At 49.0% G+C, this 19,314-nt stretch overlaps 1 protein-coding gene across 7 annotated transcripts in view; it reads left to right on the top strand.

Moving 5' to 3' along the window:
• LOC130115159 (latent-transforming growth factor beta-binding protein 4) overlaps positions 1-4,557 on the top strand; it is a 171,190-nt gene extending 166,633 nt beyond the window's left edge. For all 7 annotated transcript variants that reach the window (XM_056282773.1, XM_056282776.1, XM_056282778.1 and 4 more), the window contains one exon: positions 1,536-4,557. In XM_056282773.1, coding sequence (XP_056138748.1) covers positions 1,536-1,678 — 143 coding nt within the window. In that variant the 3' untranslated portion in view covers positions 1,679-4,557. The remainder of the gene's footprint in view (positions 1-1,535) is intronic.
• The last annotated feature ends 14,757 nt before the right edge of the window (positions 4,558-19,314 follow it).

Below are 19,314 nucleotides of genomic sequence, written 5' to 3' on the forward strand. Positions count from 1 at the left end.
GCTACATAGGACACACACGGGTACAGTAATGAAGCTCAGCCCACACTCACCCCACCACCACCTACATAGGACACACACGGGTACAGTAATGACGCTCGGCCCACACTCACCCCACCACCACATATTTAGGACACACACTGGTACAGTAATGAAGCTCAGCCCACGCTCACCTCACCACCACCCATATAGGACACACACTGGTACAGTAATGAAGCTCAGCCCACACTCACCTCACCACCACCTACATAGGACACACACTGGTACAGTAATGAAGCTCAGCCCACACTCACCTCACCACCACCTATATAGGACACACACTGGTACAGTAATGAAGCTCAGCCCACACTCACCTCACCACCACATACTTAGGACACACACTGGTACAGTAATGACGCTCGGCCCACACTCACCCCACCACCAGCTACATAGGACACACACGGGTACAGTAATGAAGCTCAGCCCACACTCACCCCACCACCACCTACATCGGACGCACACGGGTACAGTAATGACGCTCGGCCCACACTCACCCCACCACCACATATTTAGGACACACACTGGTACAGTAATGAAGCTCAGCCCACGCTCACCTCACCACCACCCATATAGGACACACACTGGTACAGTAATGAAGCTCAGCCCACACTCACCTCACCACCACCTACATAGGACACACACTGGTACAGTAATGAAGCTCAGCCCACACTCACCCCACCACCACCTACATAGGACACACACTGGTACAGTAATGAAGCTCAGCCCACACTCACCCCACCACCACCTACGTAGGACACACACTGGTATAGTAATGAAGCTCAGCCCACACTCACCTCACCACCACCTACATAGGACACACACTGGTACAGTAATGAAGCTCAGCCCACACTCACCCCACCACCACCTACATAGGACACACACTGGTACAGTAATGAAGCTCAGCCCACACTCACCCCACCACCACCTAGATAGGACACACACTGGTACAGTAATGAAGCTCAGCCCACACTCACCTCACCACCACCTGCATAGGGCACACACTGGTACAGTAATGAAGCTCAGCCCACACTCACCCCACCACCACCTACATAGGACACGCACTGGTACAGTAATGAAGCTCAGCCCACACTCACCTCACCACCACATACTTAGGACACACACTGGTACAGTAATGACGCTCGGCCCACACTCACCCCACCACCACCTACATAGGACACACACTGGTACAGTAATGAAGCTCACCTCACAACTCACCTCACCACCTACATAGGACACACACTGGTACAGTAATGAAGCTCAGCCCACACTCACCCCACCACCACCTACATAGGACACACACTGGTACAGTAATGAAGCTCAGCCCACACTCACCTCACCACCACCTGCATAGAACACACACTGGTACAGTAATGACGCTCAGCCCACACTCACCTCACCACCACCTATATAGGACACACGCTGTTAAAAGTAGAAAGTAAAAATGATTATCCTTCCTTTCCGTCAGCAGTTCTGTCTTTCTTCTCTCCATCCCTCTCCAGATGTTAACGAGTGTGAGGATTCTCGTGGCATCGAGTACGAGTGTGTCAACGCTCGCTGTGTCAACACTGAGGGATCTTTCCGCTGTGTTTGCAGGAGAGGCTACATCATGTCCCGCAGACCAAACCACTGTGTGGCTGCTTAGAGTAGACCCAACTGGACCAGACCAGACCTATCCTGACCAGAGAAGATCAAACCAGTCCAGATAAGGCTAGACCAGACTAGACTTCACTAGACTAGTCTACATTAAAGTATAGTAGTTCAGATCAGACTGGGTTAGACTTGGCTAGACTACGTTTAACTGGACTAGTCTAGATTAGAATAAATTGGAGTTGTCTTGACCAGACCAGAATAGACTTGACTTGACTAAATGTTCAGTTTAGTCGAGTTTAAAGACGGCTGTCTAGAAATGGGATTGTTAAGCCTTTTTTCAGTGGCCCAGTCAGACGGAGTTAAACTGTTTCAGCACAGGATCAGTTTCACTGAGACACACTGACGGCCTCGTTATGCAGGGACCTCAGCTAGCAGCTAACTCAGCCTCGTTATCTTAGAAGATAACGCCATCTGTAACAAGCCGGGTCTCATTATCACAGTTTTTCCATCGTTCATACCAGTTATGATGTCATTTACTCCCTGGCTTCATTCAGTAGATGTTGGACATGGACCACCGCTGGACTTCACAGCGGGGTCTTATGTCAAACAACAAACGCCCCCTAGTGTCTCAGTCAGACTGTGTCCATGACTGTCCATTGTCTAGGACTTCTCTATGGTGCTGGCCGGCTAGTTTATGGATGGTACTACTACCTACGGTAAGTAGAGGCTGCTACTTCCTGCAGGCTGACCCAGGAAGTAGATCAGCAGCATCATCCACCACGGATCATATTGTACATCCCACAGCATGACTTTTAACCTGCACTCCCACACACGTGCTTTAGATAACGGGGTTAAACTGGACTTGCTGAAACATGTCTGACACTCCTGTCCGGTAGACCCATAAGACACCGCTGTAAAGCTGAGTCCAGCCAGCGGTGGTCCATGTCCAACATCTGCTAAATGAAGCCAATAATAATCATTAAATTTATACAGGGCTTTTCTAGACAGCCAAAGCGCTTCACAGTGAAGGGGGTAACTCACCTCAACCACCACCAATGTGCAGCACCACCTGGGTGATGCACGGCAGCCATGCTGCAGCAGAACGCTCACCACACATCAGCTTGAGGTGGAGAGGGAGGACTCATTGAGCCAGTTACATGGGGGGTGATTAGGTGGTCAGGTGGAGAGAGCCAGGTTGGGAATGTTGCCAGGACACCGGGGACCCCCTAATCTTTGTGATAAGTGTCATGGTGTCTTTAATGACGTGTCATCTGAAGTACGGCATGTCCTACAGCACAGTGTCCCCGTCACTGCACTGGGGTACTGGGATTTGATATTCGTTTTTTTATCAGGACCAGCGGGAAGACTGCCCCCTACTGGCCCACCAACACCACTTCTGGCAGCAACTCAGTTTTCCTGATAGGTCTCCCGTCCAAGTACTAGCCAAGCTCATACCTGCTTAGCTTGTGTCACTCAGCAGAGTCAGGGTACATGCTAGCATGGCTGCTGGCGGTGAGTAGAATGACATCATAACTGACATGATGCTCATGGTCCCCATACTGAGTGGGACACATTAAACGGCTGAAGCTTGGTGGCCACTGCTGTAGAGCCGTTTGGCAATTTTACTATGAAAACTTAAAGGAGGTTGTAATTTGAAGTAAAAGGGGGTTACAGGTCTTAACAGGAAGTCAGGTGGGGGTGAAGTGTTTTTCTGATATATTGAGCATATTTTGGTAGTAGGAATTATTTTTGACACATTTTAAAAGCTAGTGTGTTTTACATGACCTTATGTAACACTCAGTAATGTAGGACGACTTCTGATCCCAGCAGGGATTGAACATGATTCTACCACTGTTAACCTCACACAGCAAAACTCTGTCAGTGACCTTTGTCAGTGACCATTGGGAAATTCATTGAGCTTGATGAGAACAAAACGAACGTAAAAAGTCTAAACCCAACAGTACATTCTGCTGATGATAGGCAGAACGGTGATGAAGATTACACCTGCCGGGCCGCCCTCTCCTCTGAAGCCTGCACACAACTTCTTATTTACTTATCAAATCACCCTGGAAAACATCAAGTCATCCACCAACATTTTACATGCTAGTCTTTCCTCTGTGATGTGAGCCCTGAGATTCAAACTCACGTTTCAACTTCTCAGTTTAACAACAGACGTCTCTTCTGTTAATTTATGCTTTTTGATTTACTTTACTCACTTTGCATTCTTTGACTTTCTGGAGAAACTTTGATGAAAATATTTAATGTGTGTGTTTTTTCCCCCCAAAGAAGTTCAGAATCACTGACATGCCTGCACATTCAGTAGAGAGGAAGTGTAGCGAGGTAGAGCTTTGTTGTGTTGCAGCTGACAGTTCATCACATTCAGTAGAGAGGAAGTGTAGCGAGGTAGAACTTTGTTGTGTTGCAGCTGACAGTTCATCACATTCAGTAGAGAGGAAGTGTAGCGAGGTAGAGCTTTGTTGTGTTGCAGCTGACAGTTCATCTTTGAATGAAACATGATGGACACTTCCACACTGGAATGAACCAGAAAGAAAGAAAAACAGTTTTACTTGGTATCTGTCAGATGCTGAAATGCTGCCCTACTCTGAGTGCCAACATTGTGTACATATGAATTTACATTTTCACAAAGTACTCTTTTTTACCAAATGAAAGCTGTTTAAGAAGATGTTAGTTGATTGTTGTTGTTGTGTTAACATGCAGATGTAGTTTACCAGCTGAACGCAGCCTCTTAGCCAACGTATACCAACATGCACTGTATCTGCCAGAGACCAAGGCTTCACCTTCACACAGAAAATGTTATAAACTGTTTGAATTTTACTCTCTGGTGTTTGCTAAATTCTATTGTTTTGATCACTGATTCTTTTGTTTTTATTGGAAATGCTTAAATGAAAATATATTTGCACACATGTAATAGAAAAAATTGTTCTGTGTTGTGTTGTGCTACATTTAGCGAGGTGTGGACCACAGACACTGACTAAACACAAATAGATACAAATAAACACAGATAGATAACAGATAGACACAAATAAACACAGGCTAATACAGAGAGCCTTCTCCAAGTCCACAAAACACATGTAGACTGACTGGTCAAACTTCCATGCCCCCCTCAGTATTTCCACAAGGGTAAAGAGTTGGTCCATTGTTCCTCCTGAATCCGAGGTTCGACAATCGGTCGGAGCCTCCTTTTGAGCACCCTAGAGTACATCCAAAGGAGTTGAATCAAGTGCTACTGGACTTGGTATATATCAAGCTAGTCAGACTAGCTTGGTCTAGTCAGAAAGGCATGAACTGAGGAAGCCTCTTTGATGAGAGGCGAAACGTCTTCACGGATATATACCAAGTCCAGTTGCACTTGATTCAACTCCTTTGGATAACCATGACCTGGATGAATGAGAACATTCACAGACACCCTAGAGTACACTTTCCCAGGGAGGCTGAACAATATGATGCCCCAATAATTGGAGCACACCCTCCGGTCCCCTTTTTGAATATGGGAATCACCACCTCAGTCTGCCATTCCACAGGTACTGTCCCCAACCTCCATGCGACACTTAAGAGGCATGTCAACCAAGACAGGGCGAATCTCATCCACATCCGGCGCCTTGCCACCAAGGAGCTTTTTAACTATCTCAGAGACCTCTGCCGGGGATATGGGTGGGGTTCCCCTGAGTCTTCAGACTCTACCCCCTCCACTGAGGACGTGTTTGTCAGGTTCAGGAGCTCCTCAAAGTGTTCTTTCCACCGCTCGACAACATCCCCAGTCCGGGTCAACAGTTCCCCTCCCCGGCTGAACACAGCCTGAGTCAAGCCCTGCTTCCCCTTCCTGGGTTGCCAGATGGTTTGCCAGAACTTGCTTGAGGCCAACCGAAAATCCTCCCCATAGTCTCGCTGAATTCCTCCCACACCCGAGTTTTTGCTTCCGCGACCGCCAAAGAGGCAGCCCCTCTGGCCTCCCGGTACCTGTCTGCTGCTTCAGGAGACCCCTTGGCCAACCAAGTCCAAAAGGCCTCCTTCTTCAGCCTGATGGCTTTCCTCATCGTTGGTGCCCACCAGCGGGTACTTAGGTTGCCACCTCGACAGGCACCAGTGACCTTATGACCACAGCTCATGCCTGCCGCATCTACAATAGAGGATTCGAACATGGCCCACTCAGACTTGGAGTGACTTGGAGAAGGCTTACGACCGTGTACTCCGGGGCACTCTGTGGGGGGTTCTGTGGGAGTATAGGGTACCAGGGCAGTTGCTACTAGCCATCCGGTCCTTGTATAACCAAAGTGAGAGCTGTGTCCGCATTCTCGGCACAAAGTCAAACACGTTTTCGGTGGTTGTCGGACTCTGCCAAGGTTGTCCCTGTCTCCGATTCTGTTTGTGATATTCATGGACAGGATCTCAAGGTGCAGCCAAGGTGAGGAATGTGTCCGTTTTGGGAACCTCAGAATTGCATCTCTGCTCTTCGCAGATGATGTGGTTTTGTTGGCTTCATCAGAACGTGACCTCCAGCGCACACTGGGGTGGTTTACAGCTGAGTGTGAAATGGCCGGGATGAGTGCCAGCACCTCCAAGTCTGAGGCCATGGTTCTCTACCGGAAAATGGTGGATTGCTCCCTCCGGGTTTGGGATGTGTTGTTGCCTCAAGTGAAGGAGTTCAAGTATCTCGGGGTCTTGTTCACAAGTGAGGGTACTGCAACGAGCATGGATAAGTAGACACGTTGGTCCTTGACTAACGGGTCTGACCCTTTAGTCTAGCGGTTAGCGCTGTCTCCTGCGGTGCGGGCGATACGGGTTCGCGTCCCGGCCATGGCGACGGTCTCCCAGACTGCCCCCCGAATTCGCTACATTGGTGTCAGAAGTGGGATGGAGCGACCGTAAGGCCATCGGAAGCGTAGGCGCCCTGAGGCGTGAAGGAGCTGATATGCTTAAGCGCGGGGACGCGCTACCCGAAGGAGGGGGGTAGTGTAACGTGCATGGATAAGTAGACACGTTGGTCCTTGACTAAGGGGTCTGACCCTTTAGTCTAGCGGTTAGCGATGTCTCCTGCGGTGCGGGCGATAAGGGTTCGCTTCCCGGCCGCGGCAGTTCCTGTGGTTGCGTTGCCCCCCCGAATTCGCTACAGTACGATGGAGTGGGAGATTGACAGGTGGATTGGTGCAGCATCAGCAGTAATGCGGACGTTGTACTGAAGAGGGAGCTAAGCCGGAAGGCAAAGCTCTCAATTTACCAGTCAATCTTCGTTCCAATCCTCACCTATGGTCATGACTCATGAGCTTTGGGTAGTGACCGAAAGGGTGAGATTGTGGATACAAGCAGCTGAAATTAGTTTCCTCCGTAGGCTGGCTGGGCTCAGCCTTAGAGATAGTGTTCACACCGAAAGACACAAAATAGTTTCGCGCGACGAGATTACATACAAAGTCAATGCAGACGCGCGACGAGGGGCGACAAGTCGCTCTGTCGCTCCGGGCGACGCGGTTCGCGCTGTAGGATTGACGCGATGACGCGGAGCGACAATCGCTCGAGGCGATTTTGTAGTTTCAACTACAGCGACATTTTCGCGCTGACGCTGTGCGCGAAAGCCAATCAGTGTTGAGAGTCGAAGAACGTCACGATTCCCGCTCGTTCATTCGAAAGAACTGAGAGAAAGGAGGCGGTGAAATTCCCCGAGCTCTCGGCGTCTCCTGGTCGTCTCATGAACCCGCACACGACGGCGTTTGGTTCTCCTGAGGGACCTTGTGAACAACACAGACAGAGCCCGGCCATGGTTCATGACGGACACAAATGGCGGAAAGACGTTGTCGGTATGTATAACATTAGCCCCTCTTCCTTTTTCCCGTTCTGTAGTGCGAGTGTTTTTGTGGCGCGACAAAATAAAAGTCTGTGCGACGTCTCGCAATCACATTCGCGCGAGTAGAGCGACGCGAATTATTTTGTGTCTTTCGGTGTGAACACGGCATGAGAGATAGGGTGAGGAGCTCGGACACCCGGAGGGAGCTCGGAGTAGAGCCGCCGCTCCTTCGCGGCGAAAGGAGCCAGTTGAGGTGGTTCGGTCATCTGATCAGGATGCCTCCTGGGCGCCTTCCTTTGGAGATTTACCGGGCACGTCCAACTGGGAAGAGACCCCGGGGTAGACCCGGGACCTGCTGGAGGGACTGCATGTCCAATCTGGCCTGGGAACGCCTGGGGATCCCCCAAGAGGAGCTGGAAGGCGTTGCTGGGGAGAGGGGTGTCTGGAGTGCCCTACTTAGCTTGCTGCCACCGCGACCCGACCCCGGAGAAGCGGCTGATGAATGAATGAATGAATGAATAATACAGAGAGCTCCCATCAGAACAGCAGAAGTCCCGATAAAACTGTTTTTACACGTTAATACGCTGTGTACATTTGGCTGGTAAAGTTTTTATCTGAGCTGTAACATTTCTGCCTCAGTCTGCTTGGCTACTACCCACATTTTTTAAGTTCTACCCCTGGATAGAAATGCACATGTTTTGTGGACTAAAGCAGACACCGAGACAGAGACAGATGGAGGTGGTGGTGTGTTACAGCACTAGTAGAACCTCCAGGCTCTCAGGATAACACCTCCATGGACATTCAGTCATCCTGGCTGATGCCTGCATCCTCTGGATCTGTAGTCCCGAACTGGCTCCATTACCCTCATGCTGCACCGCTGCTTTACATGACAGAGTCTAGGCCACTTTTGGTTATGGGCCAACCTCCCCCCCTCTGTCTCACACACAGGTAGAGTTGATGTGATTACCGAGGTTCTCTCAGTACAGGACTGAAGCTTTGGAGCAGCAGAACATCGGCGGTCCTTCATACAGAGACGTCAGTCTGTAAATCACATCCTGGGCCGTCTGTTATTCTAACAGACTCATTACTGTGTGGAAGAGAAGAAACAGCTGCTGTTTTCTTACACATCCCATGGCGACTGGAAAACAGTTCTGTCAGTGCGGGCGTCTGTTGACTGTCCTTTACCTTTCTTCAGACCGCTGACATGCGAATCAGCTCTTACTTTCTGCTCAGGTTCAGAGAGTAGAAAACATGGGCCAGCTGTTGTATTTTACATTTAAATGGTGGATATGAAGCGTTGCATTCTGGTATTGACTGTGCATTGAACAGAGTCAGAAAGGAAGACGCGCGCCATCTTGACAGTGTTTTTTGTTGATTTACAAATTACACATGTACCTGAGGGGGCTTTAGAGCAACACAACATCCTGTCCTTACACCCTCACCTCGGACAAGCAACAACTCCCTAAAAACCTTTTAACAGGGAGAAAACACAGGTAGAACCCTCAGGGAGAGCACCAGAGGAGGATGTCTGTGGATGTTCTCATTCATCCAGGTCATGGTTATCCAAAGGAGTTGAATCAAGTGCACCTGGACTTGGTATATATCCGTGAAGACGTTTCGCCTCTCATCCAAGAGGCTTCCTCAGTTCGTGCCTTTCTGACTAGACCAAGCTAGTCTCAAGCTAGACTCCTTTGGATAACCAGAGGAGGATCTCTCTCCCAAGACGCACAACGTGCAATGATGTCGTGTTTACACAATTTACACAACACTGAAAGAGGATAACACAATTATAATGGAATTAACATAATTATAATGGAAGAATGTGATGAGCAGGATGCCATCCTGTGCAGGAGGAGTACTTTGAGGATCTGATGAATGCAGAAAATGAGAGAGAGAGAGAAGGTTGGGTGATGTGGGGATAGTGAATCAGGAAGTGTAGTGGATTAACAAGGAGGAAGTGAGGAAAGCTATGAAGAGGATGTGGACTGGAAAGGCAGTTGGTCCTGATGACATACCTGTGGAGGCATGGAGATGTTTAGGAGAGATGGCAATGGAGTTTTTAATTCGATTGTTTAACACAAACTTGGAAAGTGAGAGGATGCCTGAGGAGTGGAGAAGAAGCACACTGGTACCGATTTTCAAGAACAAGGGTGATGTGCAGAACTGTAACAACTACAGAGGTATAAAGTTGATCAGCCACAGCATGAAGATATGGGAAAGAGTAATAGAAGCTAGGTTAAGAGGAGAGAAAGAGTAATAGAAGCTAGGTTAGGAGAGGTGATGATCAGCGAGCAGCAGTATGGTTTCATGCCATGAAAGAGCACCACAGATGTGATGTTTGCTTTGAGAATGTTGACTGAGAAGTATAGAGAAAGTCAGAAGGAGTGGCATTGGGTCTTTGTGGATTTAGAGAAACCATACGACAGGGTGCGGAGAGAGGAGGTGTGGTATTGTATGAGGAAGTCGGGAGTTGCAGAGAAGTATGTAGGAGTGGTGCAGGATATGTATGAGGGAAGTGTGGCAGTGGTGAGGTGTGCAGTAGGAATGACGGATGGATTCAAGGTGGAGGTGGGATTACATCAAGGATCGGCTCTGAGCCCTTTCTTCTTTGCAATGATGATGGACAGGTTGATGGACAAGATCAAGCAGGAGTCTCCATGGACGATGATGTTCGCGGATGACATTGTGATCTATAGCGAGAGTAGGGTGGAGGTATGCACTGGAGAGAAGAGGAATGAAAGTCGGTAGGAGCAAGACGGAATACCTATGCATGAATGAGAGGGACGACAGTGGAATGGCCAGGATGCAAGGAGTGGAGGTGACAAAGGTGTATGAGTTTAAATACTTGGGGTCAACTGTCCAAAGTAACGGGGAGTGCAGGAGAGAGGTGAAGAAGAGGGTGCAGGCAGGGTGGAGTGGGTGGAGAAGAGTGTCAGGAGTGATTTGTGACAAAAGGGTACCAGCAGGAGTTAAAGGGAAGGTTTACAAGATGGTTGTGAGACCAGCTATGTTGTATGGTTTGGAGACAGTGGCAGTGATGAAAAGACAGGAGGAGGAGCTGGAGGTGGCAGAGTTGAAGATGATAAAATTTTCATTGGGAGTGATGAAGAAGGACAGGATTAGGAACGAGTATATTAGAGGGACAGCTCAGGTTGGACGGTTTGGAGACAAAGCAAGAGGGACAAGATTGAGATGGTGTGAACATGTGTGGAGGAGAGATGCTGGGTATATTGGGAGAAGGATGCTGAATATGGAGCAGCCAGGGAAGAGGAGAAGAGGAAGGCCAAAGAGGACGTTTATGGGTGTGGTGAGGGAGGACATGCAGGTGGCTGGTGTGACAGAGGAAGATGCAGAGGACAGGAAGAGATGGAAACGGATGATCTGCTGTGGCGCCCCCTAACGGGAGCAGCCGGAAGTAGTAGTAGTAGTAGTAGTAGTAGTAGTAGTAGTAGATGATGAGCAGGATGCCAAGCAGTGTCCAGGCTCCACTGGAACACGGTAAGAGAAGCTACAAGCAGCCCTAGAAATGTCCAGAACTGCGGTAGGTGCGGCACTCAGCACGGCACTCAGCACTATGATAAAAAGAAATGCCCCGCTTGTAAGAGCATATGTAAAAAGTGCAATAAGCGAGGACACTGGGCACGAGTGTGTCATACCAAAACGCTGAATGACGTCACAGAGAGTAGTCTGGTTCATTATGTAATTTCGTAGGATTTTTTTGGGGATTAGGTAAACTATATATTTTTGGAAACCTTATCGTGTAACAAATCAGAAAATACTTGATGGCATTTTTTAAAATGTCAGTATGGCAGCCATCTTGGATCTTTAAAAATGGCTACTTTCAACAATGAATTTATCAATCTCTCGCGTCCTAGATCACCTAAAATTAGGCTTGCAGTGGTCAAATCTTCATTTTGGGGGGACGAGGAATCCAATGGAGCACATTACATTATCAATGAGATATGTATGGGTGGCTATTTTATATTTTTTAACATATTTTACATTGTCTTACATTATCATGTATGGAACTATTATCATCAATGGGACTTTTCTGGTAATCTTGATATGTAGGCCTAAAGTATAACTTCCAAAACATACAAGATATTTCACAAAAACTTTAAAACAACTCTCAAGAGAACAGGAGACAACTTTCTTAACAGGTGAGGGCCCTTTAATCAAGAACTTAGCTCATAATCCAACGGTTTGGTCATCTATAACAAAAAAGTCCAATATAAACTCAAACAAAAAAGTCCAACAATATCATAAAGCAGGCAGTCTCTGTCCTCACACACTCACTCATTGTCATTGTCACTGTCACTCGCATTTGCAGATTCATGACAGTCCTCTTCATTTTGACAGTCAGAGCTACACTGACAGAGCTCTGTGCAGGGGAGTGCCACTGACTGGCAAGAACATCTGCGTGATGAACAGTCTGTTCTGCACTGACACCTGACCATCTCAATGATGGCCTCTGGTGCTGGGAGGAGCTCAGTTGTCACTGCTTTCAGGCTATCATCCTTGTCCTTGTAGTAGCCATTCACCAGTGGGTCAAGGAACTCTTGCCAGGCAATGGCTGCCTGACCCCACACTCTGGCCTGGATGTGGGCTCTGAGCACATGTTGCTTGAGGGCACTAAGCGTGGGCGGAAGCTTTTCACTTTCTGCCATGTGCTTGCAGAAAAGGTGCCATCTTAGTTCAGGAATGTTCTCAATTTGGATCCCCTTAGGTGAGTATACACTGCATACAAATCTTGCTAACGTGGAATGCACATCTTCTGACACTTTGTTGGTTGTAGACAGCATTTGAAGAGCCTTGAGGACATCATCATCTGCTTTGAGTTAGATGTTGAACCAGGTAGCTTTGCCTATTCTAGAAAAGTGCCCTGTGTTATCTGCTCCTGTAAATGTATGAAAGGCAGGCAAAGCTTTTGTTCGATCTGCACCTACAGCATTCCATATTGGCTTCACTTCCACAATCCCAGATGCCATTGAAACACAAGTATTTTTCAGCAGGATTTCATAATGTGCAACAACCAACACAAGTACATCTGTGTCTGGGGAGAAGAACATGAGCTGTGCATTGGATGGGTTGCGACGTGAAGCGAGAACTGCATGGTGGATTAACAAGGTGTCTGCTTCTTCATGGTTGTTGTCTTCAAAGTGCAACTGACTGTTGCTCTCAGTGATGGGTTTGATGGGTTGTGGTTTGGGCTTGTCACAATGCATCATCTGTACATGGTATGGCGTGACCGACAGACTTTTTGCATCACCAATGGTCAGAGGTGGGGCAACTGGTTCTCTGGGAGCATTGGCTTTCTGGTACACTGCCACAATGGTTCCATGAGTGGTGCCTTTGCCATCAGCAGTGTCTTCAGAAAAATCGGTGTTGTCTGCAGCAAAGAAGACAAACGTTCCCTTCTTCAGAAAGGGGGTACGTACAGGCCTTGAAAGTGTTTGGTGTTTTCGACCACAGCATTGGCAAGAGCAGTTTCCAAAAGCAAGGTGTGGTGATACGAGACACAATAGCCCTGTGCATTTAGAAGACCCATCAACTTTTTGTTTCGTGTGTTGTGATGCATGGTCAGGGCCAGCCCCCAGACTTGAGGGTTTTCTCTTGCATGTCAAGGCCTGAAGGTTGCCGAATCTCTGATTGGCTTCCATTTCACCTGTCTGTTGGACTTGAATCCATAGAGGATGTTTTGGCTCATTGTGAGTGTGCTTCTGTTGATGACTCTAGTCTTCATTTCAGTTTCTAGCTCAGCCACAGGACCTACGATAGTCCAGTGGATCAAATTGTACAATACACTTTGAACATCATTAGTGTCACTTGAAACAGGGATGACATTTGCTGGTTTTTCCTTCTTGAACTCAATAATACTCTTGCACACTATCTGTGCTGTTTTAAAGATGGTCTTAATATCGTCCATACCATTTTCATGACTTGTGAGAACAGAGTGCACCATGTCTTCCTCGCATGCAGCTGGGGAGTACAAGACTACTGGCTTTGCTCTGCTTATTTGCAGGACAGACTTCACATTGGGTAGTTCGGTAAGTATTTTTTCTTTCGGCTGAATGCTGGGACATGGTTTTCAATGCCTTCTGCTCCAAGCATACTCCTGTATGTTGTTTCAGTGTCATCTATTGCGAGGTAGGCTTTATTTTGAGTTTGCACATCAACAAAGTTGATCAGGTCAATCAGACATGCATTTTGTTGGGGATGGACTTCAGCTGGACTCTTTTTGTCACCTTCATCTCGTGTGACGTGGAATACATGTTTTCTCCAACAAGATCTATGATACCTAACATCTACGGCGTTGGCATCTGTTGGTAAGATAGATGTCTTCACTCTTGTTTTGAATGCTGGGTTTTGAGACTTATCTACTGCAGCTTTGAGAGCTTTTCCAGCATTTGTGCATACTTTGAACAACTGCTCCTCATTGTTTTCTTGACAAAAAAAGCTCAAGTCCTTGGTCAGTGGCACTGTACATGACCGTGTGAATGGGGATGACTGACCAGATGATCCCAGTTCATCCATCTCAGTGCTGTCTCTCTTCCTTCCATGTCTTTTCTTTTCTTCCACGTCTGAGTCAGGATATGACTCAGTGCATAATGCTTTTTCATACCGGTCTTGGGCTCTCTGAATGAGTTTCTTGTGAGTTGCCTCCAGGTAACAGCTGCGGTGCCAGAATGCATTGTTTTCCCATAGTGCTTCTATTTTGATATCCTTGAACCTCCTTTGCATTTCAACATACACTGCTCAAAAAAATAAAGGGAACACATAAGCAATGCAATGTAGCTCCAAGTCAATCACACTTTTGAGATATCAACCTGTCCAGTTAGGAAGCAACATTGATTTGTGAATCAATTTCACCTGTTAGCAAATTGTCTAATGTCCACCAGGTGGACATTAGACAATTTGCAAGACAACCCCTATAAAAGGAATGGATTTGCAGGTGGTGGCCACAGACCATTTGCCTGTCCTCATCTTTTCTGGCCGATCTTTGGTTAGTTTTTCATTTTGCTAGTGCCCTCACCACTAGAGGTGGCATGAAGCGATATCTGCAACCTACAGAAGTTGCTCAGGTAGTGCAGCTCATCCAGGATGGCACATCAATGCGTGCTGTGGCAAGAAGATTTGATGTGTCTCCCAGCACAGTGTCCAGAGCATGGAGGAGGTACCAGTAGACAGGCCAGTACACCAGGAGACATGGAGGGGGCCGCAGGAGGACAACAACCCCGCAGCAGGACCGCTATCTGGTCCTTTGTGCAAGGAGGAACAGGAGGAGCACTGCCGGAGCCCTACAAAACGACCTTCAACAGGCCACTAATGTGCAGGTTTCTGCTCAAACAGTGAGAAACAGAATGCATGAGGATGGTATGAGGGCTCGACGTCCACAATTGGGGCCTGTGCTCACAGCCCAACATCGTGCAGCCCGATTGACCTTTGCCAGAGAACATCTTGGTTGGCAGATTCGCCATTGGCGCCCTGTGCTCTTCACAGATGAGAGCAGGTTCACACTGAACACATGTGACAGACGTGAGAGAGTCTGGAGACGCTGTGGAGAACGTTCTGCTGCCTGCAACATCCTCCAGCATGACCGGTTTGGCGGTGGGTCAGTGATGGTCTGGGGAGGCATATCCTTGGAGGGCCGCACAGACCTCTACGTGCTAGCCAGAGGTACCATGACTGCCATTAGGTACCGGGATGAGATCCTCAGACCCATTGTCAGACCATATGCTGGTGCAGTGGGCCCTGGGTTCCTGCTCATGCATGACAATGCTCGTCCTCATGTGGCCAGAGTGTGTCAGCAGTTCCTGTATGTCGAGGGCATTGATGCTATGGACTGGCCTGCACGTTTCCCAGACCTGAATCCAATCGAGCACCTCTGGGACATCATGTCTCGTACCATCCGCCAACGCGATGTCGCACCACAGACTGTCCAGGAGTTGACCGATGCCCTGATCCAGGTCTGGGAGGAGATCCCTCAGGAGACCATCCGTCGTCTCATCAGGAGCATGCCCAGACGTTGTAGGGAGTGCATACAGGCACGTGGAGGCCACACACACTACTGAGCCTCATTTTGAATCGTCTTGAAGAATTTCCACAGAAGTTGGATCAGCCTATGTTCTCATTTTCCACTTTGATTTTGAGTATGATTCTGAATCCAGACCTTAATGGGCTAATGATTTTGATTTCCATTGATCATTCTTAGGTTATTTTGCTCTAAACACATTCCTCTGTCTAATAAATAAAGATTTTCAGCTGAAATATTTCATCCATCGAGGTCTATATGTTCCCTTTATTTTTTTGAGCAGCGTAGTATCTATCATTCAAGCTTGCTCTCTTCTTTTCTGTGTCTATTATTTTCTGGTAGGAATCTACTCTAGGCTCTAATACCAGGTGTCCTTTCCTTTTATCATTAGATTGACAGAGAATGCACAGCTCCCAGTCAAATCTGTCCTGACACTGGCTCTTTGCCCCAAGCTGATGAAGCTGAAGCTTCTTGGTCATGTTACTCTGATGCAGGTCTACAATAATAAAGTGAAAACACCACCCATTAATATAAAACCACCAATAGTACACATACAATATTATTATTTTTGATGTCCCTCTTAGCTTACCTGCAAATACTGACGTGAAGTTACATTGGGGTACTACATCGCACTGTCTGGGTACAGCCTGGCTTGCTGTACATTTTCCTGCTTACAAAGCTACTTCCTGAAAAAATGGACAAAATTATTTTATTAAAAATAGATCCAGGGACTGGGCAGTTGACACAGATGCAAAGCTAGCATTAACTTGGACATGCTGAATGCCTACACACATAAAACAACATACCTGAATCCAAGATGTACACAGGCTGGCACTGTAGGTCTACATTACCCTGCTTTGTAGACACCTACTTCCTAAATGAGAAATCATTGATTCAAAATTGTGCCTTTGAAATAATTTTGCTGCTTCTGAAAAAAAATCTGGGTTAACACCGTAGCCTAGCCTACTAGCATTAGGTTGGACATACGTCTAATGCTAGCATTAGCTTGGACATACGTCTTAATACACACATGAAGCAACATACCTGGATTCATATGGGATGTACTGATTTCTTATTAGTACCATCAGATTTCATTGCCCAAAAATGTAGATTTAGCCAGTGGAATCTTGAATTTGGGTAACCTAGAAGTGGAGCTGTGAAAAGCTAGCATTGCCCATTTGTTGCCACGGCAACTGGTCCAAAAACTTTATATATAAGTTTCCAATGTTAATATGAACATTTCAAAGCAGTGTAGGCCATTTCATTGTATGTCCTATTCAAAACAGCTAATAAGTGGCAAATATATTATCATATACTAAGTGGCGAATATACTAAAAGCCGCCATTTTTAAAAGTCCAAGATGGACGCCATATTGCGATCTAAAAAAAACAGCAGCTGTAAACAAACGTTCCTACCAGCTCAATAAGGGGAATTATGTATCCCCATAACCACGACAATCATGCATTTTATGATTTGTTACACTTTGAAGTTTTCAAAAATATATAGTTTACCTATTCCCCAAAAAAATCCTACGGATGTATTTATCTGGGCAAAGTGAACTGGACTAGCCTGTCCAACATGACTGCCACCGGGGATGAATTTCAGCGTCTGCTCGCTGAGTTTCCGGACCTCACAACGCCCATCTTCTCATCAGCAGTCGCCAAGCATGGAGTGGAACACTGCATCACCACCACGAGCCCCCCAGTCTACGCCCATGCACGGCGCCTCGACCCAGCCAAGCTCGCCATCGCCAAGGAGGAGTTTGCCAACATGGAGCACCTCGGCATCGTGCGTCCGTGGGCCTCCCCACTGCATATGGTCACGAAGGCTAATGGTGGCTGGCGCCCATGTGGCGATTACCGCCGCCTCAGCAACGCCACGACGCCAGACCGCCACCCCGTCCCGCACATCCAGGACTTCTCCATGCACTTGGCGGGGGCGGTCATCTTCTCCACGGTGGACCTCGTGCGCGGATACCACCAGGGGCCGGTCCGCCCACAGGATGTGCCGAAGACGGCAGTAATCACGCCGTTCGGCCTGTTCGAGTTCCTGAGGATGCCGTTTGGGCTCAAGGGGGCTGCGCAGACCTTGCAGCGGCTCATGGACTCTGCTGCGAGATATGCCCTTCCTGTTTGTTTACCTGGACGACATTCTCGTGGCCAGTACGTCCGCAGCGGAGCACCTGGTCCACCTCCGGCAGCTGTTCGAATGGCTCAGCCAGCATGGGCTCATCGTCAACCCGGCAAAGTGCCAGTTGGGCCTGCCAGCCATCGACTACCTCAGGCACCGGGTTACAAAGGACGGAGCAACCCCCCCTCCCCAACAAGGTGGACGCCGTCACCAGGTTCCCACGCCCGAACACGGTGAAGTCCCTGCAGGAGTTCCTGGGCATGGTGAACTTTTACAACCGGTTCATTCCCCGGGTGGCTCATCTCATGCACCCCCTGTATGAGGTTCTGAAGGGTAAGGACCCCAAGGGCCCAGTGGACTGGTCGGAAGAGAGAAACCGGGCGTTTGAGGACGGTAAGGCTGCACTGGCTGATGCTGCCTTGTTGGCGCACCCATCACCAACTGCCCCAGTAGCACTCACCACGGATGCCTCAGATTACGCCGTGGGGGCAGTGTATGAGCAGTGGGTGGGCGGAACCTGGCAGCCGCTTGCTTTTTTCAGCCGCCAGCTGCGCAGCAGTGAGAGGAAATACAGTACCTTAGACCGGGAGCTTCTTGGCCTGTTTCTCGCCATCCACCGCTTCCGGATCCTGCTGGAAGGCCGCCGGTTCTCTGTGTTTGTGGACCACAAGCCGCTGACATTCGCCATGGCCAAAGCCACCGAGCCGTGGTCTGGGCGCCAACAGCGCCAGCTCTCTTACATCTCGAAGTTCACCACTGACATCCGGCACGTCGCCGGCAAGGACAACTTCGTCGCTGGTGCCTGCCTCTCCCGGGTCCACTTCGGACTCGACCATGCAGCCATGGCTGCAGACCAGGCTGCTGACACAAAAGTGCAGACCTACTGGACTGCTAACGCCGGGCTGCAGTTGAAGGATGTGGTGCTCGATGACGCTGGGGCCACGCATCTCTGTGACATCTCCACGGGTCAGCCCCGGCCCATGGTGCCCACGAGCTGGTGGCGACGGGTTTTCGACGCCATCCATGGCCTTTCACACCCAGGTGTGAAGGCGTCAACGACGTTGGTGGGGGCCAAGTTCGTGTGGTATGGCCTCAGGAAGTACATCAAGGACTGGGCGGGCATCTGCGTGGCAAGTCAGCGCTCCAAGGTTCACCGCCACACCAAGGCACCCCTGGCGCTGTTCCCAGTGCCTGGGAGGCGTTTCGACCATGCCATGTGGACCTAGTAGGACCCCTTCCCTTCTCTCGTGGTTCACTCATCTCCTCACCATGGTGGACAGGACCACTAGGTGGCCAGAGGCTATTCCGTTGTCAACCACCACGTCTGCTGAGGTGGCCCGGGCGTTCATCGGGCCCTGGGTAGCCCGGTTTGGCACGCCATCTGACCTCACTCCTGACCGGGGCCCGCAGTTCACATCCGAGCTCTGGACTGCAGTCGCTGAAAGCCTAGAGGTGAAGCTGCACCGCACCACGGCCTACAACCCGCAGGGCAACGGTTTATGTGAGCGGTTTCATTGTTCTATGAAGGCCACTCTTCGGGCCAGCCTCACATCGGACCGGCTCCCATGGGTCATGCTTGGCCTGCGGACTGCCTCTTAAGGAAGACCTCCAGTCCTTGTCGGCCGAGCTGGTTTACGGCCAGCCACTGCGGGTCCCGGGGGAATTTCTCCCAGACGGTGCGGCACCCTGGTCTGCTGCCCGCCAACGGGCTGTGTTCCAGGACGCTGCC

Source organism: Lampris incognitus, chromosome 7 (genome assembly GCF_029633865.1).
Source record: "Lampris incognitus isolate fLamInc1 chromosome 7, fLamInc1.hap2, whole genome shotgun sequence".
NCBI classification, from domain to species: domain Eukaryota; kingdom Metazoa; phylum Chordata; class Actinopteri; order Lampriformes; family Lampridae; genus Lampris; species Lampris incognitus.